Source organism: Pagrus major, chromosome 5 (genome assembly GCF_040436345.1).
Source record: "Pagrus major chromosome 5, Pma_NU_1.0".
Lineage (NCBI taxonomy): Eukaryota > Metazoa > Chordata > Actinopteri > Spariformes > Sparidae > Pagrus > Pagrus major.
This window is the reverse complement of record NC_133219.1, coordinates 17,094,286-17,111,880: the sequence shown is the minus strand read 5'-3', so window position 1 is coordinate 17,111,880 and position 17,595 is coordinate 17,094,286. Positions and strand designations below refer to the sequence as shown.

At 41.5% G+C, this 17,595-nt stretch overlaps 1 protein-coding gene across 1 annotated transcript in view; it reads right to left on the bottom strand.

The window, feature by feature from the left end:
* Window positions 1-17,595, bottom strand: part of fras1 (Fraser extracellular matrix complex subunit 1) — a 239,182-nt gene that overhangs the window by 56,296 nt on the left and 165,291 nt on the right. Inside the window, exons 28-30 of the mRNA XM_073465974.1 lie at window positions 12,419-12,742; window positions 2,980-3,139; window positions 2,220-2,398 (exon numbers count right to left, since the gene is read on the bottom strand). Of these exons, the coding sequence (XP_073322075.1) occupies window positions 2,220-2,398; window positions 2,980-3,139; window positions 12,419-12,742 (663 nt within the window). The remainder of the gene's footprint in view (window positions 1-2,219; window positions 2,399-2,979; window positions 3,140-12,418; window positions 12,743-17,595) is intronic.

Here is a 17,595-nt window from a genome sequence, read left to right as displayed (position 1 = left end):
GCAGCTGCAGAGCTCCGAGTTGCAGAGACAGCGCGACTTTCAAAATAATCAGTTCTAACAAGGCGCCACACTTGGATAAAAACCAGTGGAGGACAATAATACCACCCTGACAAACCGTCAAGTTTAATCGCCACCTCTGACAAACGGCACAAATGCTTCCAGCGGTTCAGTTTGTGATGGGTTTCACTTTTCCTCTCCTCTGCTTTCCCACTTCCTTTCAAAATGATGAGACTCTTGGGAATTTAATTTGAATCCAGCACTGTGTAATTGAAATGCATTTGCTCTGATGGATGGAGCCAAAATGTAAGGGGCTGGATGGAGGGAGAGAGATGATTAGATGTAGCTACAAGCTTTTGGCTGCCTCTTTTGTTTTTCTAATAGAGTCGAGGTGAAGCAGACGCTGGCATGGAAGCACTCTAGCTGCAGTGTGATGAATGCTGCATCGGTTTTACAAGGATTGCCTCGGATTTGGAGCTAATTTGGCGCCATTAACGCCAATCAAGATAAGTTGCCATTGGTTGATTTTGAGCGCAGGATGTTTGGTGCCAACGTTTGGACAAAAAGAGAAGAAATCCAAGGTGATCACACTTAAAAGAAGAGTTGGGAAGAAAAGACATGAGCGAGGACAAAACGTTGTCTGCATTATACATAGAAAAATGTTTGGCGGTTAAAACTGCTGCGTGATAAGCAGACTGTTACTTTTCAAATAAAAAACAAAGACTGAAGAGCATTTTTTACAGATTCCGTTTTAAAGTGTACCCACACAATCTCGTGGTTACAAGAAAAATAAAAGAAGACGCAGCAGAGGCAGATAGAGGTGAAAGACGGAGATAGGAGGAGAGAGAGACTGAGATACATGACAGGAAGAGGAGGGTGAAAAGAAATAAATCAAGCCAGAGGGAGACATGCTGGAAAGGTTGAGGACTGGAGCAAAAAGAAGCGGTAAACACTAGGGAACATGGGAACACGAGTAAGCGTGTGAACTTCAAAGTACACTCCAGAGGGAGAACGAGGGCACAACAGAAAAAACAACGAGAACAGCGACATGCGTCTCTGTCACCATCTCCTCCTCTTTTTTCTTTTGGGTAGAAATGTTCTTATCAGCCCCCTGAGGTTTCCTCGTCTCAAAGCTTGTTTGTTTTCTTTCATCAGTTTTTTAAAATTATTTATACGTACATGTTGTAGTGCTACTCACGCAGCAGTGGGTAAAATAAACAAACTTGTTCCTGACAGTGTATTCCTCTGTTGTTGTTTTTTTTTAACCATTTCACATAATGGTCTACTGTGGGTGAGCTGATAATGTATAATAAACGTTTAACAAATACATGTGTATTTCAAGTTTTTTGCATTATATGTATGGACCATGGAATGATTAAAATAATACAGTTCAATGAGCAAACTTAACCCCTCTCTGGTGAAGCTCTGCTTTAAATTAAGATTTCTTTGTTGTCCCTTCTTTAAATCATTATATCCTCCACTTTTGTGCTCATTGCTGTAGTGCTTCTTTTGTTTACTTCACTGAGATCACCTCTACACTTCTTAGTCAGAAGAAGGTAACAAAGTATACCAGTAAGAGCCTGAATGAATACACAATTCATGAAAATGTCAGAGAAAAAGGACTTGAAGCTTAAAAGTATGATTTGTGTCACAGATAGCTGTGTAAAGCAAATTTAAAAGCAGATTTAAATTGAAGTATTTTTATTCAATCATACACAAGTGAGACGGATAACTGAGAAACATGGGTGACTCATCCGGTGTGAACAGGTTAAAAGAATCAGCATCGACCAAATGTAAACCCACAAAAACGTCATCAGAAATTGTTTTTTTGAGCCAGAAGTGACCATATTTGGACGAAGAGGGTGGAACCTGAGGTCACGCTGTGGTAAGAACTTGTCAATCAGAAGGTAGTCACGCCCTAAAGCAAAACCTGCTTTAGCGTCTATTTTACTCTAAACAGGACCATAATCTACTAAATGAACATCATGCTGTGTTAAAGAACACTTGAAAGTAACGATTGAGACCATAAACTCATTAGGAAACTGTTTACTGAGGTAGTAAATCAAGTGAGAAGTAGGGTCATTTTTTCATAAGCTTACATACAATCTGACTTCTTTTTGAAACCAGTGGAAAGAGTGCACGTTTAATGCACTTCAGCAATGGCTTTATTTTTTAGACAAGGAAGCCCTGTCTATATATATCACACAGTTCACGGCACTGACCTGGAACTGAAATGAGTCGCTGTTGGTCCCTCTGCCAAAGTGGCGGTACCAGACAGTTCCATCGTTGACATCCTGCTGAGTGAAGGAAGTCGTGCGTGTGAAGCCTTGGTCATCAGTTAGCGAGGGGCGCCAGCCTTCTGCTGGGCCGTCGGCTGGCATGGAAACCAGCACCACCTCACCTAGACAGAGAGGGTGGAGGTAATTATCACAAAAGTACCACAATGACTAGAAATCCCCTGATGATATCCCACAAGAATTAAAGGCAGAGGTGCTGTGATTACACCTCCGCAATAGAAGGTTTAGGCTTAAAATAAAAAATGGTTGTGACAAGATCTGAGTCTTTAGGTGGATGTGGTTGGACACAGTTTAAAATGGTCGTGTTTAGGTTAAGATCAGACATGGGTGTGCTACGGTTTGATTTAATTAGGGTTGGGGAGAGACATTATGGGCTTCTATCTTTACTCTATCCATAACTGTGACAGGACTTGTAAGAGTGTGTCTCATACAGCAAGGACTTGAGTTCTTGAAGTGGATCAAATACTATTTAGTTGAACTGGCTAATCCGATTTGTGGTTTTAATCATAATGTTCTGAGGAAGACATTAAAGAAAATTATGAAAAGTTAAAAGGAATGTCCACCAAACTACAGTAAAAATAAAGCAATATGTTATCTTCCAAACCTTTCAAGTATTAAATGGCCTGTTTTGAAGTGAATCTCTTGAAATGGCACTACATGTGAGTGAGCGTTAAAGATTTTGTACCATATTGAGGTTGTCCATTTGAAGCGACAATGGTGTAGACAATGTCATCAGTGCTGACTCCCTTGTAGTCCGCCTGCAGGTACTTTCTATCCAGTCGCACCATGCCTCCTTCCTTTACCCAGGTTATTGGCACAGACAGCATGTGAGGAGAGTCGGCAGCCTGAAAAGAACAAAAAAAAATGGATTTTAACCCTCATCACTTTTGAACACTTCTATGAAATCCCTTGGTTTTTGTTTGCCAGCTCGGGTATACTTTGCACTACTTTTCCATTCAATCATCTGTCAGTGCTCATGCCAACTTTCCAGGTCCTTTTCTCTAAAAACCTGCCTCCCATATACTACCAAACCTGTCAAGAAACATCTTTTGGAGAGATTACCACCATAGATCTGCTGTGAGATTGAAAACCTCCCGAAGTATACCTGTGATTGGTTTTGAAGACTAATGATATCTGATTTAATTTTCCTTCCCCGAGCATCATCTGTCTGTCTGAGATCGACAAAAAGAATTGTTGGTTCAACCAGACAAAAAAAAAAAAAAAAAAATCACCTGCTGTGTTTGCAACAGGATTGTTTCCTGGGAGGAGCTCGACAGATGCCAGGATTTTTAGATCAAATATAGAACAGTTTATGTAATGCACATTAGCTTGAATTAGCCGCAGATGCAGTGGAATAATCAAGAGTTATTTACATTAAATTTACTTTCAAACATGGTAAACAGAGCAATGTGTTGACTACAACTCTACAGTAATTGAGAAATCATATCTGAAATCCCTGTGGTGTGGGCACTGATGTATGAAGTGGAATAGAGGCAGACTCTGTAGTTTGTTCCTCAGGTGCAGCCTTATGCCACATTCACTTTGTGTTGTCACAATTTGTGTAGCGTTTTTTATTCCACATCTGTTGTCACCTCAGGTTTGTGATTCCCAGGAGTCTTTAAGCTCTGTCAATCAGCAGCAATGTTACCTGAGCACTAAGCCCAGAGTCAGCTCCACCTATCAGAAGTAACGTATCACAAAAGAGTCAATCTGTGCTTCCTCGGTCTAAGAACTTTCGAATCAGACTTATATTTGTGATGCTGTATTGATCTGTGACAGAGTAAATCATCGTTTTGATTGCCCTGCCTCCAAAGCAAAGAACAAAGCGCAGGATCACCTCCAGAGAGCTCACAGAGCTGGTGGATGACTCAGTGTCGCTCCAGGACATTTCAGCAGGGAAGATGTCTGCTGTCAGGGAGGTTTTGAAACAAGACCTCTTACTTCCCTAACTCACCCTGCTGTCTAAATATAAACAGTTATGACATGCATCTTAGGCATCTATAAAACCGACCTGCTATTTATTCTGTAAACAGAAGCTCCACATTTTACATCTGGATCAAGTAAAAGGGTATAAGTACATCTAGTTGTCTAAAATAGTTGATACAAAAAAAAATGACATATATTACCTGGGCAACTCTTGACAGTAAGAAAATCAATGAAAAACAATGATATTCCTATTTTACAAACACTCTTGAAATGCACTGAAAAGGATAATACTGTATAGAACTTTTTCACAACAGGAACTTACAAGTACTACAAAGGGAACATAGGACTTTTGAAGAAGGTTAGCCTCAATGAACCAACAGTTTTGCAAAATGTCTTTTGAAAAGGAAGAGATTTTGATTCCACTTTCTAAAAAGATACCCTTGAATGGACCAGTAGATCAGTTATCCATCCATCCATTGTTTGTAACCGCTTATCCTTTTCAGAGTCATGGGAGGGCTGGAGCCGATCCCAGCTGACATTGGGCGAACAGCAGGGTACACCCTGGATAAGTCGCCAGTTCATCACAGGGCTGACATATAGGGACCAACAACCATTTACTCTGACATTCACACCTACGGACAACTGAGAGTAACCAATTAACCTAACTTTTGCATGTCTTTGGATTGTGGGAGGAAGCTGGAGTACCCGGAGAGAACCCAGGCAGACACGGATTGAACACGCAAACTCTGCACAGAAAGATCAGTTATAAACTATTCATAATAACAACTCTGGGGTAACCATAATGTAAAAACAATTGCTTTGTCACCTGTTTTACCTGTTTCCTATCAATCAAATTCCCTAAAATAAGTGTCTGATCGCTAGTTAATGGGGAAAGTTTGCAAAGCATTTAGACGATAAAAAATATAAAAACAACTTTTGGGATTAGAAAGTGGATTTATCTTCACTCCTGTTTATCAACCTGACTGCAGCGGCGAAGTAGCAACATGTGATCACATAAAACGCACTGTTACTTTGAGTAAACTTGTGTATTTCTCTGGGTTTGAACAACACAACACACACACACGCACTCACACCCACACACACACACACACACACACACACACACACACACACATACACACACACACACACCCACACACACCCACACACACACACACAGTTGACCATTTACCGCTGGAGATTAGTGTAATTGCATAAACACTGTGGCTGTAGGTGATTCTAAGTGCGCGCAGGTGTGTGAGAATGAGTGCGTGTGCTTGTGAGGCTGCCTGTGTTTGCAGATAACAACCTGCGGACCATCTGTGGCTCTTCTGCCTGCTGATCCAAATCACACTATTTCAGCGCAGCGCGCAAAGAATAGCAGACGAGCAGCGGCTTGCTCGGCAAGAGAAAACACATAAGTCAGCATGACAGGCTTTTAACTCAGAGGACCACATCATCCAGGGGATTATCAGCCACTCCTGATGACCACCAAGTTCTCTCAAGGACACTCACACCCAGAAACAGCACACTCTACAAAATAAGTCAGAGGAACCTTTCAGGATTTACGAGTTTGCCAATACTCCCCAGATTTCCCCAGACATCTAACTTTTCTGACTCTTTGACCTGGAGCTGAACCCCCAATTGGTGATTTTCTAATTTTCTGTCTTGAGTAACACTCAAATCTAATGAGTTTTTTTTTTTTTAGACGAAGATTTGTGTTGCCCCATTAGATAGACAGATAGTCCCATCTCTCTCAGACATTTGCAAAGAAATGTAAATGCTCATGGAAATTTCTCTGCTTTTTGACCTCTGGTAAGCCAAGAAACTGAATTTGCTGGGTGTCATTTTAGATTGACAAGAAACGAAGTGCAGAGGAGTAAAAACAGAATCTTAGAGAGAAACGTGAGAATATGAATTAAACAAAAACAACAGAGGCAGCAGTGTTACCACTGAATTCACTCTATATAATGACTTTCTGATGGCCCATCAGCTGGCGCAAAGCTTACAGTATGATTGAGCTAATGTCACATTCTTCAGATTAAGTCTTCAGCTCAATCTACATTAATGGTAGGACCGGTTTACATTCAGCAAAAAATTTGCTATCTATTAATCTGCACACAAAATTCTCAGTTTTGGATCTAACATCATGAGATTTGGACTTGAATAAGCAGTGAGTCACAAAAATGAGGACTGACTTGGACTTTACCTGATACTCTAAAGCAGGGCTGCTCAAACTAGTTTCTCTAAAAGTTAACTAAAGGTTAATGGTGGCCTATGGGTCAAAGGCAAATGCCTATTTAAGTTCACTGTATTGTTATGAAGTTCTTTAAAGGTAAATTGCCTGACTTCTTGTTACAAGTGTAACCTTGTAATGAGTCCGCCATACTCAGATTATGAAAAATTATTAATAATTAGGGATCCTACATATTTAAAGAGCTTTTTTACCACACAAAAATCGAGTTTGGCCAGCAGGTGATAGGGGGTTTGTTGGGATAAGTACAAGCCAATGCTGCAGAAAAGCGCTCTTTCATTGCCTAATGTTGCCCAAAACATAGTTTAGGAAAAAAAAATAACATTATTCTTTTCCTTTTGAAAGCAAATGTATGAAAAGTGTAATTTCAGACACCTTTGGGCCAGCAGGTCTGAGATGGACTGTAAATAGAGCCAATGCTGGACTGAGGGCTTTTGGCTGCAGTCCACAAAAAAAGAAATAAATTACTTTGCCAAGACTGAGTGGTGGTCATCCATAAAACATCGGCTAGCTGCCGGGTCTGATGGTCATGCTGTTGTAATGACAATGACATTGTCATCCCTCATATTTCCATAATTCCACCGGGTCGAACAAGACGGGCTGATGGACCTGTCAAACAGTAAGTGGAAGTCACTGAATCCTTATTGGCAACAAATTCTGATTTAATCTTAATGAGACATGGTGTCTAAAATGGGAGCATGTGGCAAAAGTAAACATCAGGCGGTGTGCCATGGGGTGCCAGCTTTCACAGAAACAAATCAGAGCAATCTCAAATGTCTTGGGCTATGCAGTATTGTTTAAACAAGTCAAAACTAATTATTTACAATGATGCCTCAGCGGGAGAGGAGCTATGCTCTGCACTCAGTCTCCCTCTTCTGCTTGACAACAGAGTTGAGCTATTACCCTTCCAAAGCGGCTGATCAGAAAAAAATATCTCATTCCCTTCCATTTGTGCCGTAGAACAGAAGAACCCGAGGGTTTTTTCTAGAGGCTCAAAGTGTTCTCCCTGAGACAGTAATTGAAAGCCAAGGGTCCTGCTTCCTATTCAGTCGAGCTGCTCAAGGCTCAGGCTCAGCAGAGAGAAAGTCCATCCATCAGAGGGTCATTACTAGACTGATTAGTCTCCTGCTTTAGAGCTCAGTAATCCAACTTTCAGGAAGGCTATTGTCCCCCGGCGTAGCCTGGCATCGAAAGCCACTGCTGCAGCCTTGACGGTGGGCTTGCAAGTACAAAGAGTGCCAGCGAGAGTGCCACGCTCTGAAAACTAAGGATTCATTGTCCCAGGTTTGTTCAAATCCAGGCGGAGCCAGTAATCACTCAGGGTTTTATTTTTGTGGAGGCAGTCAGGGTTCATGAAGTCTTCATTGAGGGGTTCTTTAAGTAGATTTGGGGTTTAATCGCCTCTGATCTTATTTCTATTTTAATTTTTTTCTGATTCTTTCCTCGCACTGCTCTTTTCCATGCCAGTTTTATCTTCATTAGCACACACTGGCACCTTCTCATAGCAGCTGGAGGTTTGAACTTCAATTTGAACTTGACTATCCAGAAATCCTGTGAGGTAACATCATTAAACTGCACACCAAATCTTCATGTTTACCACACACAGCTGCTCTGTGATGCAGTATATGGCAGGAAACTAAGAAGACACAGGAGAATGGAAATGTGGCACCTCTGGATTTAAATTCTAACTTTGAGGTGCCACTTCTTGTTTTTAATTGTCCATATCCAACTGCAAAATGTATTCTCCTTTTTGTGTTTTAATCTGGTTTACATTCACACTGAAGTCTTTTCTTTTGCAGATATGAAATGTAAATCTTCCTCTTTCAACTGCACGCCATCCAACCAGTGAAATGAGGCTTTTCTTTTTCTTCTGCTGTGCTTAGAGAAGACTGGTATTCCTCTCCCTGTATTTCCTTACAGATCTCTATTCTATGGTGATCTACCTGTGTAGATCAAGCGAGAGGCAGCAAGGATGAAATGGGGACACCGACGCTGCTGGGACGCATCCAAAAGCCTCTGACATAAATCAAGGGCATTCTCTCAGCTTTCCATCATGCTGTCCATCCTGCTCTGTCTAATGCACGACAGAATGCAGCATCAGGACATTTTACAGTAAATGGATACTGGTGAGTGAGAGAGAGAGAGAGAGAGAGAGCAAGGGAGGGAGTACATGTGGGATGTTATCGATTTACAGACGGGAGAAAAGCAGAGGAGTTGAGCCTGAAGCAGACCATCTGCATGCAGCCAGACAAACAGTGTTGCCCTCCAAAACCCAAACTGAGAAAACATATCAGAGAAAAGTTTCTCCGCTGCCAGGACTAAAGTATAACTGGCACACAGCGAGGTGGGATTTTGTATAGTATCATTTGAAGGTTGCTTTTTCAATTATATGAAATCTAAACCCAAGTTAACCCAAGTGGAGTTACCTCTTCTGACTGTCTGTCTGAGAGAAAGCAGGAAATACATCTTTGGAGTCTGTTAAGTTAAAGACTGTGAGATATGACATAATTGAGATATGACACTTGGCTCGACTTGTGATTTGAAGGTTAAAAAAGTCTGGAAGGTAAATGGTCTTGCACCTTTCCAGTCTACTGAGCAATTCATAGTGCTTTACAACCCTTGTCACACTCCATTCACACACAGTCATACACTGATGGCAGAGGGTGTCATGCAAGGTGCCGACCTGCTCATTGGAGCAATTTAGGGTTCAGTATCTTGCAAAAAGATACCTCGACGGGCGGCTGGGGGATCCAGAGATCGAACCACCAACCTACTGATTAGTGGACGACTCGCTCTACACCAAAACTACATGGCTAATGCATTTAACAATTAATCCTATTATTACTGTAAGTACCAAAAACAATCAATTTCATCATGCTCAGAATATTTTGAGGACTGTTAACTTGACTCAAATACTTAAGATTAATATTTTTAGCTTTTAATCTCTTGTACAGTTTTATTTAAATCCACTAAAGGGACCTGGTCTGAGTGTTTAAACTAAGGTTGAGTACTCAACTGAAACGAGTATCCAGTACAGATAATGTACTTCTTACAAGTAACAGTATCATCTAAGTAAAATATGTCAATATCCGATGTCCTCACTGGGTAGGTAACTGAAGTTTATGTATGTATTATGTTTATAAAAAAAACTTGAAATAGTTCTCTAACCCTTCTGATCAAAACCATTGATCTGAAGCCGAGTTCTGATGCTGTTCTGTAAAAGGTTTCTAATAAATATGGCAACTTCTGATCAACACGTTCATTTCAGGCTTAAACTATCAACTTCCGACTAGTTCCACCCACTTCCGCCAATTCCGAGTATGTATGCGGCTACAAATAATTAAATTGATTGAACAGATTTCTGTTACAGATGATTGTGTACTCTCTCATCCCTCAACACTACTAAAAAAATACAACTTGGAAATGTGAACGCTGATTGCAATGACACCAATGCAATGACACATGCAAGAGTAAGGCTGGATGTCGGCATTTTAATTTGCAAATGAAGACTGGAGACTTGACTTGGACTCTGCTCAAAATGTCCGAAAAGCATCTGATTTGTTTTCGACAAGACATAACAAACATCATCAGAAAGCATTAAAGTGAATGTATTTCTACTCAATTTAATGGTTTTCGTATCTGGTGCGTTCTGATGCCACATTGAAATAAATTCCCTCTACTTGCTGCTTTCACTTAAAATGCTGTGTCAGCTCTGCGCTGGTGTGAAAATTGAAAAGTTTCTCTTAGTTAGTTCATGTGTGTATGTAAATCAGTCTGTCAGCTTTGTATGTGTGAGTCTACAGTGGATGTGTGGATCACAGGTTTGAGTGGTCCACAGTGGGAGATTCACAGAGCGGTGAGAGGAGCACAAAAAAGACTGATTCCTGCAGAACACACACACACAGACACACACACAAATGTATTTCGATATTTGACAGGACCCTCCTTGACACAAACTCTTACCCAGACCTTGAAACTATTTTTAGCTTCAGTTTTAACCCTCAAACAGAAGGAACTGTGTGAACTCTCAAGGTCTAAAACTTATCTGCACAAAGACTGAAGTACACACACACACACACACACACACACACACACACACACACATCTCTAATACTTGTCTGTCTAGACATCTTCAGTGCTGGAAGCAGGTCCAACCTTGTCCCCCTTTCTGTGTGTGTGTGTGTGTGTGTGTACGTGTACGTGTGTGAGCTCATGCTCATACTGAGTTAGCTGCCAAATGTGTCTCATGCCGAACATCCCCACCCCTCTCCCCTTCAGTCACGGTGGCTGGCGCTTGTTGCCAGATGATTGTGTCCTTGTCATAAAAACTTCACCAGAGGCGATGACAGAGGAGGGATAACGGCTGCCATTTTTTTCAAAGCCCGCCCTGCTCTTTCTGTAACAGTGTTTAAATATTCGAGGATCAGTCCGTGCCTCCAGCAAACCATCATCAGGGATAAAGTCAACAGAGCACACTGTGTGGACACGTCAAGTAGAATCAGTGTGATGAGTAGTGAAGTTGAGGCAATTAAAAGAGTTTAGAGGAAGACAGTGGATGTCAAAAAATTTTTAGAGAAGCATTACTTCAGCAAGTCAGGAGTAAATACTAACTCAACTGTGTAGCAAACTAAAACCAAGAGGAATATTTTTATCTTACAACTGCTACACATGAATACTAGCTGTTAAAATCTGCTTTGCAGCTGAGAAATGCTTCACAAAGTTTATAAAGTTTCTCCTCACCCAACAACTCAAAAAATTTAGCAATTTTATAAGGGAGTCTGGGGAATTTCTCCCGTCTTCATTTCCTTGCTGATTGGAACTGATGTGGTGGCTTTGACCTACAGTATGTTGGTGTTCGAGTTTGCTGTCTTCTTTAGTGCAATACATTCTCAAATTGTTGTAAATTGTTGTTAATAACGGTCAGATACATGTTATCCTGGCTATTCAAAGTAATACAAAAAACATGAATGTCGCGAAACATATACCATCCGACCACTGACTGACTTCCGGCATCCCTGTATACATGTTTCTCTTCCTGACATCAGAACTTTGAACTTCTGATGGAATGATACAGAAATTAAATCAGTCCTTGAGCTTATTTTAATAAATCACACATGCATTAGGCTTAGCATTTTTATTTTTATTTTAAACCGATTACTTCTCACTTGGATTTAATGCTTCTGCACTCAAAAGTGTTTCCTGCTGCCAGAGGAAAAGCTCAGAATGTTTTCACTAAGTGAAAATTGATGGAAATGCAAAAGAAAATCTAATAATGTTGCTGATTAGCCCTACGGAATAGATCTGTTTCTTTTTTTCAACCACCGAAAATATTTTTGTAACTGAGCCTTTCACATAACACTGCTTGCATGCTACAAAAAGTACTGCAGATATATAAGATGTACCAGATTTGATTCTGCTGTTGTTCCACAGTGCAAGTGATTTCTGTGTGGGCTTTTCAGCAGATGCACTTATTGTAGTCTCACTTTTTTCCACTCTTTGTGAACTTCTGCACTTTGACTCAGCCCTCAAGATGATCTGTTTGAAAAAATCTATTGTTTTTTTTTTCTTTCTCTCTTGACTATCTGATAGTCTGAAAACTATAGTTGTTGAAGAGACACTGGAGCTTTGAGGTGCAACAAACTAATTTGGCTCCGCTGTGTAACTCCAAGGAAAGAACTTCATCCAGTATTGGAGTGGATCGATGCAGGTCTTTTGACTCTGCTGACATTTCTGAAGTGAGCTGGCGCACCGCAGGATGACTCTAAATTAAACACCAGAGAGCCTTTAAAAGTTGTAGCTGAAAAATATTTTGACGGCACCATGTTGTGTGCTGAACGTAAGCCATGGTTGACGCCATTGTAGATGAAAAAGAAAAAGTAAAGAGTCTTTTTAGACTTTGACTCTGAGCCATTCATCTCCCATCCTCCCCCTCTGTCCTTCCTACCTTCTGATCGATGTGTACTTGGAGGAGAACATTCCTGTAGCTGTGGCCGTCGTTGACCTGCAGCACCACCCCGTCCTCCGTCCCCTCAGAGCCGTCGTGGATGTACTGGATCTGCTCCCGTGACAGCTCCTCCAGCTTGAATCGGCTGAGTGCCCGATCGCTGTGGAGACGGGTCAGTCGGCCGTGACGGGGCGGCTCGAGGACCATGACCAGGACATCGGCTGGGTTGTCGGGATCATCGACCTGCAGGACAGACTTGGTGATGGTTGCCAGGGCGCCGCTGCCCTCCACGGGTAAAGGAGCAAGAGTTACGACCCTCGGAGGCTGGAAAGTATAAAAAGACAAGGAAAAGAGAGGCTGCATGTAAGGCAATGATGTGATTACAATCTAACTGATGTAACTGAAAGATAGATTAGATATAGTGAGACATACCCTTGCTAAAGCTTGTTTTCACAGTTAAAAGCAAAGTTGCAACTCTGAGAAAAATGTTTAAAACTTCTAGGCTTGCTGAAAGCACAGCAAGAAGACACAGCAATTTCTCCCAAACACACAAAAATTGTCAGATGATGAATTGTCTCCCAGAGGGTCAGGGTGTTTGGGCTGCTGTGCCCTGCCGCTGTGGGAGATGAGGAAGACAAAGGTTGAGGGAGAGGTTAAGCAAGGCACCTCATTAAGCTGCACTGAGCGGCGGGAGAAAAAGCTTCACCTCGCTAACAAAGTCATTTTAGGAGAGCTGGCGAGAGTGGAAGGCCTCCCATTGTGAGCAAGGGTATGACTTTATTCAGGTCTAACTACGTGTCTGCCATTGTCTGTGTTTGTATTGAGGATGGCAAAGGTCATTTTGCCCTTCCTCACTTTATTGAGAAGCTATCCTTAATAAGAACTTCATACACAAAAGAGATTTAGCTCATTTAAATGATATTTTTTATAGTTTAATTGAAACTAATGACATTTGAAAGTGTCCTTTGTAGTGCCAAACCCACTTGCACAATTGGTGGATATCACAAGTTTGTTTTTATGAATATATGATCTTTTCAGTTTAATTGTGGAACAAGTCAATGAAAGGTTCTTGTGAGGATTCAAGTGCATTTGCATCTTCTGTATGTGTCTGTCTGGATATCAGACACATAAAACAACAGCAAAACAAAAAAGACAAAAAATAAAGGCTGGAGGCAAAAGAAAACACGGAATCGACGCAGTTCATTTTACGACTCCCCGCCAAAAAGTTGTTAGCAGGGCAGCTTGGCAGCGTTGGAGGCGCAGGTAGAGATGCATGGGCTGTCCCCACGGAGATGTGCCCTGCCATGGCCCTAAATCAAACCAGTTGTCAGGCATGGCACTCCGAGCTGCTCAGCCTGATTCAGGGCTCGGGTCCAATTCATTGCCCAGGATGGCTGCTGGCCTTGCTCCAGCTCTCTGCCATTAAAGCAGCAGCTTAAGCAAAGGGGGACGTATGAAACAAGCTGGCGCCACAAAGAAAAATGACTTGTGGAAAGTCACACACACACACTCCCTCTGTGTATTTGAGCCAAAGTGACTTCTGGCTGAAAATGCGGGACAAAGAGCTGAACTGCTTAAAAACACAGAGGGAACATGTTGTTATCCACAAACCCCTGCCCTTTGCGTTCTGTTGGGGGCCGTTTGGTGACAAATTTTTAGACGTCAGAGGAATAATCTCTAAGAGACAGGCGACAGGGTTCCCAGGCGTCCACCTAAATCCGGTGTCATCACTTCTGCAATTCACAGGAGGAAAACAAAAGGTTCTGGATATGTTGATGGGGGCTGAAAGTGTGTGTGTGTGTGCTCCTTTTGAATCATGCTAAGACATGCTTGCTCACTAAACGTAACCAGCAAAATCTCCCCCTAAGGCAGACAGAAACAAATACAAACACAGGCGCTTAGGCAGGAGGGCTGACCTTTTATCCTAACCTCAGAGGTGAGGGAAAGGTGAAGTTCATATCTGGGAGAGACCTGTCGTCACCCGCGGGGCCCTTGGGGCCTCTGTAGCACTTCAAGAAGGTGGAAAAAAGCTTTTTTGTGCTGCTTCCTGGGGTTTTTTCCTTTTCTCTTTATTTTGTTTTGATATTCCTGCTGTGTTCGCGCTGGATGGTATTCAGAGGCATGACGAGAAGGGTGGAAGCGTTTCCCAAGTTGATTTCATCCCTCTTTCTGCGTGTAAGCCTCTTGGTTCTGTAACAACGCCTTTCATCTGCAGCTCTCTTCTCCTGTTTTTGTGTCAAGCTGTCACAACACTGAGGAATACAGTAGATGTACCGATGCACTCCTGTTCAGCTGGAATGGTTAAAAATTATGGTGTATTTAAGTAAAATCAACTTGGTTTTATATGCTCTTTTTCTTCTGCACTCTACAGACCCCAATCTGTACTTCATTAAGAAAAAACTTCAGGTAGAAGATGCCTCTGCATTGTCTGACAGCTAAGGGAATTCCAGAAAGCCCACAGCGAAGACAGCTTAGTGCCAATCACCACCGCAAGGAGAAAAGTCTCCAAAGCCTAAAGATTGGCACTTTAAGATGAAAATGTAAGCAACAAAAAGCTTTGTGTGTGAGACCACCTCTGTAGAAATGCCATTAGCAGATTCCGGACTCTTAGAAATGTTTTTCAAAAGAAGCAGCCAGTGCTGTCAGAAGGGGGAAAGGCTATCTGCAGCTTGGATCTTTCATTCCTGAGGCTATTACAATCCAAGGCACCCGCTGGCTGGGGATCTGATAGGGATTTCAATCAACAATTTCCATTTTTTTTTCAGCCTTTAGTTATACAGGGAGGATCACATTAGCACAAATGTTTGTTTTTTTTCTGCATGTCACCCTGCTATACAATCATCTTTTTCAACTATGGATTTTGTATTTAGGGCCAATATACAATGTAGTTTGCTTGCTCCAGCTCTGCCTTGTACAAACTGTACCGAATGTTTGGATTCCCATGTACTCAAATGCCAAGACTGTTCTCCTGACTGACATGTTAGCTCTGGTCTGAATAGATTGAATTATTTCTTCAGAGCTTCAGGTTAACAGCAAGTCAACAAACCTTCACATTTTCTGCAAACATATAAGACTTTCTGTAGTACATTATGTACAAATACCGAAAAGATCAATATTTTCAAAGTAGAGGCAGGTAGAAATAGTGGAGATTTTTCACTATAACACAAAAAGTTACATCAGTATGAGTCTTTGATGCAGAGTGAAAGGACCAATCACCTGAGACCCTGTGGCTGTGTATTTCTCTTTGTGGCATGTTTGTGGCTGCACTCTCTTGAAGTGAAGATGTTCAAAGGTTGTTGTGTGGTAGTGTGTATTTATCATTCATAAAGGGAAACAGAAGACTCAGGACTATGGATATACAAAATATATTGGTTGGATAAAGAAGTGTTTGTGTACAATATTCATACCACTCTCACTAATATAGCCACTCCTAATCAAGAATATGTATGATAAATAGGTTGCAAACAGCGCAAGAAAAAGCACTACATTGGGAAAATCATGATACTAGAGCTATTCTCCGTTTCACCTCTGCATGGATTCGCTTTGCTGAACAGCCAATCAGAGTGAGTTCTCTTACTGACAGGCTCCGCCGCAGATTCAACACGCTCAATTTGCTGAAAAGCCAACGTGAAGGGCCGACTACTGCCAATGGTGTGGAACACACTGCCAAAACTATGGTCACAGTTGCTCAACATCTGCCCATACAATGGCCCATGGACGACATGATGAAAGGGATAGATTCTAACCCTGACCCTAACCCTGGTGTGTCAAGTCCCTAAAACTACTGAATGAAGGTTAAATCAAGTGATGGCTCCACTTTAAAAGACATACAAACATTTTAATCAACTCACCACCAACCACAACCACCTCCCTAATGGCCCTTTTCCACGCTCACGTGCTGGCTTGGCTTGACTTGGTTTGACTCAGCACCTCAGCCCATTGTGGCAGGGATTTGCATCTCCATAACAACAGGTTTGTCTTTAACTAATAACACGTTCTTCTTGAGTCGACAATGTTTGAAAGCAGTGGGCTCATCCATATCTGTGACTACTGGTGAAAAGAGCGGCTGTAAAATGGTAGATAAAAGCTTACAGCTTAAAAGCTTTGATTATGAAGCAGTAAAATCAGAAAATGTCTGGTTTTCACCAGCAGTAACGTAACACGACTCCTGTTCTCAGCTGAAAGCAAACACTATGAAACAGTAAAATAAAGCAGATATTTGAAAGTTCAAACAGCGACACAAGAGAGAAGCTAAACGTCATACCACAGAGATTCAGTTAGAGGCTACAAAAGTACTGAGCATTGCAACACAGGTTTGTTTGAGGAGAAGGAGGTCGTCACAGGTTGGCCACAATCTGCAAGACATCACCACAGCCCGCTTGGAGGCTGGTCAGGCAGGTAATGGAAACACAAATCAGCGTGACATGGTTTGACTCTGCCCAGCCAAAAGTTCCAATGGAAAAGCCCCAAAAGAAGTTTAGCAAAACTTTTAAAAAGTCATACTACTTCTGCCTTGAGGGAGAAAACACCACAAGAATTAAAAATTAGTAAACTACTGTAAGAACAGGAGCAAACTCTGTTAGAGTTTACCTGAAGGTCTTGTTTATATGAAAAATGCTGGTGTTAAATACAGGAAATAAACCGCTGTTGCTGTAAACAAACAAACTGGCAGACCAAAATGGCCGACCAGCTGTCAGTCAAAATACAGTCACTGAGGTTGACTTATTTGCATGAATTACTGTTCTTTCCTCATGAGCAGCTTCTGTTAATATTGTCTGAGAAAGTTGAGCTGATCAAGTGATGGTGTAATTAAGCAGCCCCCCCCCCAAAAAACACACCCGAATGCTGCAGCTCCACTCAATCATCTGTAAGCAGCACTTTGAGCTCGGCGTCTGCAACACTAATTTACTCGGAGACGACTCAAATTTAAGAAAACAGTCACGTATGCCAATAAAGTGGGTTTTCTCACTACAGAGACACTGAGAAATATAATTGTTTGCAATGTTGGCTGAACACTGACAAGGATATGGCACAAAAACCTGCCACTCCAGTTGTATAAATAACTCTTAATTGAACTCCAGGTTCTAGTTTTTATTACTAATATTTATTTATTCATTTTTTTTTCTTCTAATATTACACATAACAAACATAACATAACACCAAAGCTGCCTTTTAAT